The 13,495-nt window shown below is 32.4% G+C and overlaps 1 protein-coding gene across 2 annotated transcripts; it reads left to right on the top strand.

Moving 5' to 3' along the window:
• Positions 1-13,495, top strand: LOC108197691 (endonuclease III homolog 1, chloroplastic). 2 transcript variants are annotated; one of them, XM_017365381.2, is made up of 11 exons: positions 3-204; positions 287-390; positions 1,493-1,556; positions 5,226-5,291; positions 6,086-6,204; positions 9,557-9,623; positions 10,984-11,075; positions 11,152-11,289; positions 11,384-11,488; positions 12,270-12,353; positions 13,094-13,495. In XM_017365381.2, the coding sequence occupies exons 1-11, from the start codon at positions 93-95 to the stop codon at positions 13,238-13,240; spliced, it is 1,098 nt and encodes a 365-aa protein (XP_017220870.1). In that variant the 5' UTR covers positions 3-92; the 3' UTR covers positions 13,241-13,495. The 2 variants fall into 2 exon arrangements, 1 of the variants encoding a protein (XP_017220870.1); XR_001802061.2 differs by lacking the exon at positions 13,094-13,495 and having other exon boundaries at positions 1-204; positions 11,397-11,488.

Below are 13,495 nucleotides of genomic sequence, written 5' to 3'. Positions count from 1 at the left end.
TTACTGATACTTTTTCCTTTTCGGCATTTTACATCAAAATAATGTGAAAAACCCTTTCAAGTTCTCCTCGATCCCTGTGTCAGACACACAAAATGAGCATAACCTGGAAGTTGATCCCATTTGGTCCCACCCTGATGAAGAAAATGTATCAAGAGACAACTACAAGACTCCTCTCCTCCTCTTCCTCCAATCACCATCCTCCAGGTTGTATCTACACCCCCTGTCTTACCTTAATTTTTGATATGCATACGTATGTTGTGTATTAAGACTGACCCAGTTGCAACAGAGCCCCGTGTTTATGTTAGAAAGAAAAGGGTCAAGAAAAATCTTGAAATCTCAGCAGAGGAAGAGGAGAAGCTTCAACCCCAGCAACCCATTCGTCATCAAAAAGTATGTTTATGTTATCTATATATACACATATACAAGTCTTTTTACCCATATATAGCTTTGTAAATGTACTTTTTATTAACCTTGTAATGGAGAACTTGGTAAAAAAATTGCCACGTCAATATAAAATTTTGTCGGTCATTGTATATTTAACCTCGATAAATATATAAAATTCTTTGGTATTCATTTATGGAGGTTGAGACTATTTGTTGTGTATATGTATATAATGAAATGTGCAAGACTGTAATTCTAAAATTCTGTTGTTATGAATAGATAATAATATAATAGTGCTACAACTTAGATGATGTTTATATATATTAGTTTGTGAAGATGAAATTTTATTTGTGATTTTTTAAATAAGAAATAAGCAAAGTATATGAGAGGGGATATATGCTAACATGCCCACTATTATGAACTTGGAATTAGGGTGTTGGGATGGTAGAATGTTAATTTGCTTCAAAGAGTAGAGGTTTCCGAGAAGGTCCCTTTATAATTTAATTCTTGAACGTTGAAATGATCATGTAAATGTAGTAAGTGCTCAATGTAACTTTTATTTTAGAAGCTGCAAAGGGTGATCACTATTCAAATGAGGGTGTTCTGCACTTCTGCTTTTGTGAAAATTATTTGTTTTAATCTTTGGCATAGTAGATATTTTTTAGCGTCGTTGTTGTTGGCTTGTGATTATTCTATATTAAATTATAATTGAAAAGTAGAGTTCCTATTCTAGCAAAACAGATTTACTATATACGCTTGACGAAATTGTTAGTATATATACATTTATGAAGAATCTTATATTTTCATTAATAGTAATTTGCTGATTCGCAACATTCTAACCTAAGTCCTGTCAAGGAAAGGACATAAATTAGTGAAATTAACGTTTTTAGAGAAACAACTAATGGCCCTTTAATATAATTATGATCTTTGATATTTATGAAATTTAGCTAGTGGTGGGCTTTTTCCCATGATACTCGAGTCCATTGAAGGTATATGCCAATGATGGCCTATGATATCTATGTACATGATTTGTTTTTCATAGTTCTTTAACCTACATGAACTGGTATACCTGTCAGAGTTATATACATAGTAACCCATTTTCCAAATGCAGATCTCTGGTCTACCTGATATTGAAGACTTTGAATACAAAAAGACCAGTAAAATTTCCGAATTACGTAAGTACTTTAATGTTTAAGTGCATAGTCTCTGCATGTTCGACAGTTGACACATGTATGCATTTGGTCCCTGTAAAACTTTAAGCTGTAATCATTTTGTTTGTGTTGTTGGATAAGGGACTTTTTTTTTTTCAAATTTACCTTGGTTGATATATGCATCCTTAGACACACAGAGGTATCCTCTGCCTTTGTCAAATTAATATACAAGGGACTAAGGGAGTGCTTCATGGTTGGGGACTAAGTTATATTTTTACAGTTTGTATAGAAGTACTGAATTGAAAGAACAATACTGCAAAATTCAACTTTGGGGACTTCTTTCATATCTATTATTTATTGTTAGGAGTACCAACATACATATAATAAGTAATCAAGAGAAGTGCTGCTCTTAAACAAAGTGGAATCTGCTAGAAACTGTGGAGCCAGTTTTAGAACCTATGTCAATATGTTGATATTATTATAAACTTTCTAAATTGTGTTGAGAAGAATTAGACAAGTGACTAAGTGAGAAGCATAGATAGAGTACATAGAGATTAACTTACCATTCAACTTGGCTCTGCATTCCGTAGTTGTTCTGTCATAACATCTTCTTATCATCTGCTGTATGATGTAATATGTGATGAAAGGAAAAGCTTAAAGGTCAACAAGATTTTATTCACTTGTCACCCGGTGTGCTCCCAAACTCTTTAAGAGTTTTCTTAATTTCATTTATTTACCCTTAAAGTGCTTGTATGCTGTAGGATTAATCGACTTCTGAGCCAAATAGCCAACATGTAACAAAGAGGGTTGTGAACTACTGACTATTTATGTTTAACACCACCTTGTTTGAGTAAATATATCATAACAATTTAGGAAGTTAGATATTGAAAGTATTTACCATTCGACGTGCTTCTTCAGTATTCTATTGTTCAGTCAACATGAACTGTCCTTGCATCAACTAGCATTACCGCAAGTCTGACTGTACTCTTCTTAATCAATTATAACTAAGGGTGAGAATATGGATTTGAAACCAAGAAACCAAAGCAAAGCAAAGTTTTGGATTAGGTTCAACCTTATATCTCTTCTTTGAAAATGAATTCATTTTGTTTCTAATCATGCAAATATGGATTTGCAACTGTGATTGTAACACCCCAGTTCCACATCGAGAGGAGTAGAGACATTAGTCCAATTTAGAAGCATACGTACTACTGCACCAACAAATTATGATTTTCTGGGGCTTGTGGATTACCCATGTTTTTGTAATGTACTTTGACCTATTTTGGGTTCGGAATTTGTGCCTTGACATAATTTTCAAAAGAGACTCGGGACTTGACTAGGGTCGTCACATAGTTTATAATGACCCAAGCCAACAACTCGATTCACACCAAACCCAACAACCCACCACAACCGGTGATCATTCCAAAAGAGTTAGCAACTTTGATATACATTAGTTGTTGACTTGTGTCTATAAAAGCCTTAAAACACCCTCATTCTGAACGATGTAGGATGTTACAAACACTCCGCGTTGTAGGTTCAATGCTCTAGTCGATGGAACCTGAGCAGTGCATCTGCAGTTCTGACTGGGTAACGCTGTGATACCATTATTAAAGATCCAGTCTCAAGATCCCACAACTCCATACATACCAGTCACAACAACCCATCATAGGTCAGTGAAAAGAGCTAGCAACTTTGGTATACTTTAGTCCTTGACGCCTTAAACACCTTCATATGAACGACTTGGGATGTTACAATGATAACCATATCTGTGTCTATTTTTTATTACTCTTTATTCTCCATCTTTATCCTCTTGATTCACTCAAGTCTGCCATCTATTGCCTGATCTTAAATCAAAAATATGTGGGGAGTGGAGACTTAATAGAGATAACTACGTGGCTCACTGGCAGCCGTCCATCCACCACGCTTAGCTTGTTTTATTCTATATTGGTCGAGTGACTCAGCGAGGAAATGGAAATTATATGTAACTGGGGGCAAACTTACACGCATTTATAAGATATAAATGAAAAATAATATACTTTACCAATTATATTTATATTTCAGTTGTAGCCTTTATTAGTTTTTACCGTGTGGATCTTAACTTTACATCTATTCTTATGTTTGACTAATTCAAAAATAAATCTGATTTAAGCCTATTTTTGCAGTTAGTTAAACATATAGTTAAAAGATATATTGTTAAATAAACACCGTACTGTTTGATAACTGACTTATTATTTCAATAAGAATTTGTATGACCAACATTTTTCGCAATTCATTAGGATACATATCTAGTTATCTTAATGCAATTAATTTAGTTATTTCATTGCATTCAAAATTAATGTAATATGAAAATGTAATATATATATATATGTGTGATGAAGATTAGTTTTTTCAAATAATTAAAACTTGATACAAAATTTGTTTCAATTTATTTTAATTTATCGATCCATATATATATATATATATATATATATATATATATATATATATATATTACCATAATTAAACCAAATCAAATCACAACCAAATCTCATGTAATTTGGTTGTTAAAGTGGATTTGGTTTATAAACTAAACCATAACCACATTATTGGATCCAAAACAAACTTACTCCACATTTTGCCTCCCTTAACTATGATTCTCTAGACTGCTAGTAATAATGCCATTAAAGTTCATCTTAACCTATTCAGTATAAAATTTTCTTTCCAGCAGACTGATTATAAATCCTTTTACATTTTACACTCCTTTATTATAATACTGATATAATATTTTATTATATCTACTTTTGAAGAAAATATATTAAATGCTCATGAGATTTCATAATTAATTATACTTTCTATCGGATCAATGTTGAAAATGTTAACTGACTGTGCTGTTTATTTTTTGTATCATTTTTGTAGTTATGTATCAGCTAAAGATGTATACACATCCTTATATGCCACATAGTTTATGATGAATGTTATGCTCTACTTGATGGATATAGACCCTTAGGTGAGCATCCAGTCATTGACGCTTTATGTTGTAAAGCCACCTTGATGACATTGGATCAGTTTACAAGCTTTCTTTACATATTCTCCAAGTCTGAGATTTTTCAGTTGGAAACTGCCTATAGCTATGAAGTGTTTCATATCAGTAGTAATGTACCTAGTGCCGGAGGCCCGGAGCCATGTTATAACTCAGGGTGGGTCAAAATATTCGGGGGTAATTTCAGTAATCTAATAGTGTATTTATATATAAATTTAATTAAATTACGAAAAAAATAAATAAAGTACATACGATAAAGGGAAATACTATATCCACATATACAAATAACTAATATTTGAGAAAAAAATAATTAATAATGAATTAATTTAACTTTAATAAACATAAAATAGATATCTATATAATATCATAATCCATAGTTAGAGAAATAAAATAACTGATTTGTTATTTTATGCTAGATACTTCCTTCTGAACAATTTGTTTTTACACTTGTGTTATTTTTTGGCTCAACACTTTTTCAATGTTGATTAAGAACAAGGAACCTATGAATACTTTTCCTTGATAAGGAAGTCAGCAACATCTATTCTATGTTTCAGTTGTACAATGAGTTACCTATCATATGTTAATCTCTGTCACATGAAGAATCAGTGCTGCTCGCTTGAATTCTTTTAGCTGGTAGAATAAGCAATCTGACTTTTAACTTCTTTTTGGCATCTTAGGTAATTGTGAATCTACGTCAGGCTCTGACGTGCCTAATGCAGGAGTCTTTCCCATTCTGAGAACAGGTATTCTGACGGAAATGGATAAGAAATTATCTTCCTAACAATGTATTGCTTGATTTTAAATTTACAAAATTGCAGTTTTATACTACTCAAGTATCAATGTCCATGATTCCTTTATCTTATCTTCAAATCTTTTGTATTAGTAGGTTAATTTGATGGCACAAAATTGGAAATGTAAATTTAAACTCAAGGCATTGGGTACGTTTATACTACCTTAAAAGAATGGGATTCTTGTCGTGCAATAGTTGAGAATATTACTCTAGTTAGGAGTGTCTTTTTTCTACGATTTTTTTTTCTGAAACTGTAAACAAGTAAACAACACATGATAAATCTCAATAGAAAACTATGAAGTTTCTTGCATTTAACAATTATGATGGCGGTATCGGGCATAGACTCGTAGAAGCCATTTTAGTTGTGTTACGTACTCTTAATGTTATATACTGATTAAGAAGAAATAAATGTTATGTTGCACATTCACTTTCAAACTGTTTAAACTAGAAGTATTCAAGTTTTTTCTTACCGGCTTGTGATTATTAACAAATAGATATACATTGACTACTTCCTAAATCAAGCTCTGAACCTGATTATTTTATTTGTATATATAATGACTGGAAGCTCTATATGGAAGGGTGTGATTAGTCATTACCTGAACGAATATGTAGTAGTCGATCTGTCCCTTTCAGATCCCTTATGAATTAGGGACTTCTGAATCTCCTTTTACCACTTTGGGTATTCTTTGGTTATTTATGTCCTAACTTCCAGACTTGAATAATTTGTTGATGTATTAACATGAGAAGCCAAACCACCTGGAAATTGGGCAAAGGTCCTTGAAGGGATACGCAAAATGAGGTCTTTTGAAGATGCACCTGTAGATTCGATGGGATGTGAGAAAGCTGGCAGCTCATTACCTCCTAAGGTGATTTCTTTTAGTAATTAGTGATATCTGTGTTTGATATATAATCTAGAAAAGCTAATCGTAGTATACTTCAGACCTGGCAATTCATGTCATGTATGTGGAACCAAACACGAACACGACACAAAATAGGTTCATGTATTTGAAACCCAAACACGAAAGCGACATGAAAAAAACGAAACGACACGAAATTACATAATACGATATACGAAATACACGACATGAAAGTGCACGAAAATTATACGAAATGACACTAAATTAGAAATATATATACATAATTAAATATTGATAATAAATTAATTTATACATATTAATTAATATTATATCTATTTCATTTACAATATTTTAATATCAAACTATCTATTATAAGTATTATTATTAAAATGTATTAACATATTTTTTTAAAAGAAATATATATCAACATATGTTATAAATTATTATTTTGTTTAGTTAATTATGTTTTGTATTTGTGTGGTGTTCAAAGGGTTAAACCAAAAAATGACACTAAATCACGATTATGTACTTTCGTGTCGTGCACTCAAAATGAAAACACAAATATTAAATTTTCGTATTATTTTCAGTCGTGCATAGAATTGTTGGGTCTGGGATACTTGATTAATACATTTGTTTTCTTGGTAAAGAGTGTACATTCATGACCCTTCAGACACACACACACGCACACAAATATATGGGTCATGATCCTCTTAGAACCCTTAGCCTAAGAATTCTTAGAATCCTTAGCCTTATTTCTTGGTAGATGAATAGATTATATTTTATTCAATTTTGTACTCCAATACTCCAATGTTTTTGTGCACACCATAGAACTTAACCCAATAGAGTCATACTCTAATACAAACCAAATTAGCCTACAAACTAAAAGCCAAATTTTAATCACTATTTATAACAGCATAATTCACTATTTTGTACATCACATATCAATATTTTATATATAACATATCTCCCAAATATAAATATATACATACATATATATGCAATGTATATGACCATCATCGTCACCCGAACCGTTACAATGGACCTATTACCACCATTACCAGACGTTTCTATGACTTGCCACCATTGCCTACCATCACCAATACTCACATACACTTTCCATCATAACTTACCAAAACTAGCGATTACTTAACACCATCATACAACTTCTGTGGCGGCTTCCTACCGCGAAGAACCTTCCTACTACTGAAATTGATCATCTATAATCGATTATCAATAGTTTAGGTAAGTAGATTTCCTGAATTTTGATAATAAAAATCGCTATTTATATACTGTATAAAAACAGTGATTAGTGTAGTATAAATTAGTGATACCCGTAGTTATAAATAGTGGTAACTAGTTTTTAGTTTGTATTTAAGAGTTGGTTTGTATTTGATCACTTGCCTATATATATGTAGGGATAGGATCAAATAAAAACTTTTTTAAGTTACAAACTTACAAACTTTTTTTTATTCTCCCATCGTGTTAATCCTTAGTTATATAAATTATCCATGTTGAAAATTCTTCAAAAAACATCACAATTTTTAAAAATAACGCATAAATAAATCGCGTTTTCAACATATTTATAATTGGGGTTCAACATCGGGTGTTGAACACTAATTATCATTGTGTTGAATATATCTAAAAAGATGTTTAAACTATACCTCTGGGGTTTGGGTAGGGTCTAGAAACATAAATATTAGTTATATAACATGTTTACCTTAGTTTTTACATTTAAAAATTGGTTTATGTACTTCTCCACCACTATTTTAATCCATGTTCAACAAAATATGTTAAAAAAATGTTGAACTCAAGTTATATATGTGTTGAACAAAAAAAGTTTGTAAGTTTGTAAGCTTGTACCAGAACCCTCCCCTATATATGTATGTATGTATGTATGTATGTATGTATGTATGTATGTATGTATGTATATGTATATGTGTGTGTGTGTGTGTGTGTGTGTGTGTGTGTGTGTATATGGGCCATTACTCCATAGAGAACCATTTGGTTCTACTTTAAAATCTCATTAATAATTTTAAAATTGATGATAGTTATGCAAAAAAAAAATTGTTGTAGTGTAGAATACTTAAACTACATAACATACACAAACAATCTAACACTTACAACTTAAGCAAAAATATTGATTTTTAAATTTGATTCTATTGCAGAACCATTTTGGACAAAAATGATTCTACTGCAGAACCAGTTTGGATATTATGATTAATTTTCAACAATTTTTGGACTCAAATGGTGAAACTTTATTTTTTGATTTACTAATTTATTATTTAATGAATAATAAGATTGATACATGTATTTCGTGTGTGTATATATGTGTTCTATATTAGACTCCATATAAGGTGGTCCTCTTTCTCTAAATATGTATATATTTATATATATATTACTACCTCTGTCCCTCCCATTTCTTATCAAATGGGTTGGGCACGGAGGTTAAAAAATATGTATAAAGTAGTGGAAAAGAGAAAGAAAAGTGAGTGAAGTGGCGGGACCCATTGATCTTTAATGTATAAAAAGAAGATAGTGGAGTAAAAGTAGCGTGAAAAGGAAGAAAAAGTGGAGAAGTGGTGGGACCCATTGACTATTTTTGGTAAGTTTTGAAATGTAAAGAATTGGATGGGACATCCCAAAAAGGAAAGTGTAAAGAAATGGTTGGGACGGAGGGAGTATATATATATGAAGAATTTTTTTCTTATGACGAGTGTTCAACACATATATAATTTGAAGTTTGACATCTGTTTTAATAGTTAACTTGTGTTGAACAAGTACATAATCTAATTTTTCAATGGTTTGAGAATGGTGAATGTGTTACTTAATCAATTGTTTATATTTCTACCCCCTATTTAGGTATTAGTGAATATAGCTTTTTTTAACACAAAAATAACAATTATTTTAACACACAATGTTGAACCCACTTATAAATGTGTTGAAAATACGAATATTTTTTTTACGGGTTTTTAATGTAAGGGTGATGTTTTTTCTATCATTTCCAACCCAAATACTTCATGTAAGTAATGAACTAATGATTAACATGTAGGAAAATGTTAGTAAGTTTGTAACTTAAAAAACCTATATTTACCTATATGTAAATATGTGTGTGTCAGCTCCTCTAGTACTAAGAGCTCTCTATGTTTTAAATTACTTAAAACATTATGTTTTTTGTGTTCTTAAATTACTTAAAACGTTATGTTTTTTTTAGTCTAAAAATCATTTTACCATCACCCATTAGTGCAGATCTCATGATTTTCTGGTGCTAGCAGCATGCACCTTTCACCTATAACTAAAAAAAGGCAAAAGTTTGCCACTGGTGATTGATTATAATTATATTTGTTTTTATGGTTTACATCAGGAAAGGAGATTTGCTGTGTTGATATCTGCACTTTTGTCAAGCCAAACCAAGGATCATGTCAATCATGGCAAGTTTCAATGTTAAAACTTACTATATTCTTGGTGATATATTTATGTGCTATTCATGTAGTTTGTTCTCCTAGGGGCCAACAGCTAACAAAATCAGTATCTGGTTGGAGCATAGCTATGTTTTTAAGTTGAAGGAGAATAGAGATAAGAGATGTGTAAATATGTGTTTGGAGTTACAAATATGATTATGTAGTATTTAAACTTATACGATATGTCATAAATTATGTCCACAGATTGTTGGGAGACAATCTGCAAGGGCCTAGCGAATGCCCTTCCCATCCTGGTTATAAGAGTGTTCAAACCCAGTGTGGGCAGGCTGCTTGTGGAATTAAAATTATGTTTTTCCTTTACCAAAAAAAGACTTTTGGGAGCCATACTATCCATCCAGATGGACTTAATGGTACTTGACGTTCATTAGAGCTACTATCAATGATTAGCGTAAGCCGGAAGTATATATCTTAGAATTTTATACATCAATGTGGTAGAAAATACTTGTTCCATAATTGCAATTAGAAGAAGAGAAAGATGGGTCATGGGTGAGCTTGTGTACTTATTAGGTACTCAATGAGGCGCACAGTACATGGTATGTCAATCCGTTGTCCCGGTCAAAGGCAATTGAATCATTAATGTTTTGTGTATTAGTGTTTGGCTAAGGATTTTAATGTGTTAGGTATTTTGGAGACCTATTCTATTAACTGGGAACTCACTCCCACAGCCCCCCTTAATAATTCCAATATTTCCAGTTTGCTACATTTCTCATTCCCGTTAAAAACTTCAATGACCCATTAACATTAGTGGTTTTAAGTATGTAATGCGCCATTGGAAAGACAAAAGACAGAGTTCTTATGAATATGAAATCTACAATGTATCGAGCTTGTAATGTTGAACACTCTGATATCTTGATATTTCGGGCTGACTATAGCTACAAATTACTAGTATTCATAATCTTTAGCTGATACATGATGTTTTTTTAGCATCCAGTTCTTATCTACTACTTGGTTATTTAGACATTGTGGCAGACGTTTTAGTAATTAACATTCCTTAGTCCTTACACTTGACATGTTCCAGTTTTGTTAATTTAACTTCCTTCGCTCACTAGTATGTCCCTTCTGCACACAATTACTTTTATCTTTTTGGATCTCTTTAAGTAATGAACTCACTACTCACTAGTATCTTTCAATTATTGTAATAAATAGGGGCAGAAGTGGAACTGTATTATCAATGTTAAGAGTTTCTTAAACTATGTGACTTTTTGAAATTGGACATGTAATTTGAAACGGAGGGAATACTTATGATATTATAGTAGCTATAATACGATTTAGTGCGTGTTCTAACTTCCACTAAGTCTCTTCATTGCAGGGGCCATTCAGCGTCTCCTTGAGAATAATCTCCTTACTGCAGATGCTCTTGAGAAGGCCAATGAAGATACTATCAAGAGCATGATATACCCTGTAATTTTCTCTCAAATTAATGCATCTTTTAACATGATGTTCCTGCCGTTGTGTAACACTTGTACCTCTTCTGTAGGTGGGTTTCTATACAAGAAAGGCTAGCAACATGAAGAAAGTTGCTAATATATGTCTTTCGAAGTACGATGGTGACATTCCTAGTACACTTGAAGATTTGCTCCAACTTCCTGGAATTGGTCCTAAAATGGCTCATTTGGTGCGGGTTTGTTTTATCTGTACAATTTTTACTAATTTATTGTTGCTATCATGAATCGCCAGTTGTGCAAGTCTGTTTTTAATGATTGTTGCAGGTTATGAATGTAGGGTGGAACAATGTTCAAGGGATCTGTGTAGACACTCATGTGCACCGTATCTGTAATAGACTTGGTTGGGTTTCACGGAAGGGCACAAATCAGGTTCATGCTTCTTACTGATAGTTTTGAAAATGTTTGAACTTAAATGTTGATGGTTTCAATATTTCACTGTAAACTTCAGATTGTCCCCAAGATAGTTTCTTCTTATCACCATAAATCATTATAACATGAAGATCTTCTGTTAAACTTTGATATGTTTTTTTCTTCAAAAAGAAGTTTGTCTTATAACCCAATATTTGTCAGCAGTAAACCTGTACTTTAGTGGTTTCATAATTTCTGGTCTTGAAGTGTTTTTAGAATTGAATGAAGTTTTAGTTTCACTATATGTTTTCCACAGGTTGTTCACTTGTTCCTTACAATTTTTCAGATTATTTACTTTCAAAGATTAAACTGCTCGTGTATAATCTGTTGTCTTCCTTTGAAGCATATATATTTAAAAGATTTCAAATATGTCATCTTGTTGGTCCCTAAATAAAATTCTATTCTTCTTTTCTTTCTTACCCTGTCAAAAAGCTGTGCCCGTATTCATCTTCATGACAAAATTTGAAAGAACGGACATTATATTGGTGATAATAATCATTCATCTTGTGTAGTTGAAGGACAGTCCCTTGTAAGCTATTTGATATGTACATAGTATACTATTAATGCAAGTTAGTGTCTTGTCGTTCATCTTGTACCTCAGTTTAATGCTTCATTATACTTCAAATTTGACGTGAATACCGTATGCATCACCTCCTCAGACCCAGTGATTTTTCTAAAGCATCACTTGGTATGGGGTAGAAAATTGCTCTACTCAGTATCTTATATTTACTTTATTTGTTAGAAAACTAAATCGCCTGAGGAGACCAGGGAGTCCCTGGAAAGATGGCTTCCGAAGGAAGAATGGGTTCCAATCAATCCTCTTTTGGTATGTCATCTTGATTTATTTGACAGACATCTGTTGTTTTACTGGAGATCTTCAGCAGATTTTCTTGAAAGTTGGGACCATCAAACATTATTGTAGGATGCTAGTACATAGAGTGCTTGGTTTTAACTTTTTAGTGCCACACTGTCTACTACATGCTATGCTGGGGTGCTTAATGATGCTTCTGTGTGCCACCTTCTCATGGTGGCATCAGTTATTTTGTATAAATTATCTGGTATATTCATGACTACAAATAGTATAATATGCCCTTAATATTATGATGGTTTTCAACGATCGATAGTGTGTATGGGGCTATGGGAAACACAATATTTCAGAGCAAACGTATTAGCATTTAACTAATCATAATTTCACGCTTTGTGTATCTTGCATGAGTTAAATTTTGTTTCACTCAAATCTAGTAACAAGCATCTTATATATGTTTTAGCGGCGTCTTGATTATTATTGCTCATTCAGTGGCTCTAATATAACTACTTGGTCAGCTCTTAGGCTGGCATTTGAAGAGCAAAATTTGTTATGCTTAGGACTTTAGGTGTCTCAAGTTTTAAAATGTTGGTCTTAAGGACCAAAAATATAGTCCTAGCAATATTTTAGGATTCGGTGACTTGGTAACACTCTGCGAGCTAAACTTTAGCAGCTGCAATTGTGCTTGTGATATCCGTGTGTTGTTTTGGTGGTTCTTGTACTTTGATTCTGCTTTGGACTAAAAAATGTAGAGTGAACAGGTGGGCTTTGGGCAGACTATATGTACACCGCTTAGACCTCAATGTGGAAGATGTAGCATAGTTGATTTATGCCCGTCGGCATATAAAGAAGCTGCAAGTCCAAAATCAACAGCCAAAAAATCTCAGAAGAGGAATAACCTTTCATGAAACTAGATGCGATTATCTTTTTGTCCCAGGCTGTATTTGATGTTATGATTAGTTAGCAAGATCCTATTACACCCTTGCAACTTACAAGTGTAATGTAAATTTCGTGTAATGGAGATGTATTAATGGACAGCTTGATCAAAAACATATTTTGAAATTTGATTTTTTGCTGTAAAGTGAAGAGATACTATTAAATTGTTTATGAAGTTGAATCCTAGAGAACTATGTACTGTATATCTGTTAAAGCTTATTACTCTC

The sequence above is a fragment of the Daucus carota genome, chromosome 8 (genome assembly GCF_001625215.2).
Source record: "Daucus carota subsp. sativus chromosome 8, DH1 v3.0, whole genome shotgun sequence".
Lineage (NCBI taxonomy): Eukaryota > Viridiplantae > Streptophyta > Magnoliopsida > Apiales > Apiaceae > Daucus > Daucus carota.
Note: the sequence above shows the minus strand (reverse complement) of the source record. Positions and strands in the feature narration are given on the sequence as shown.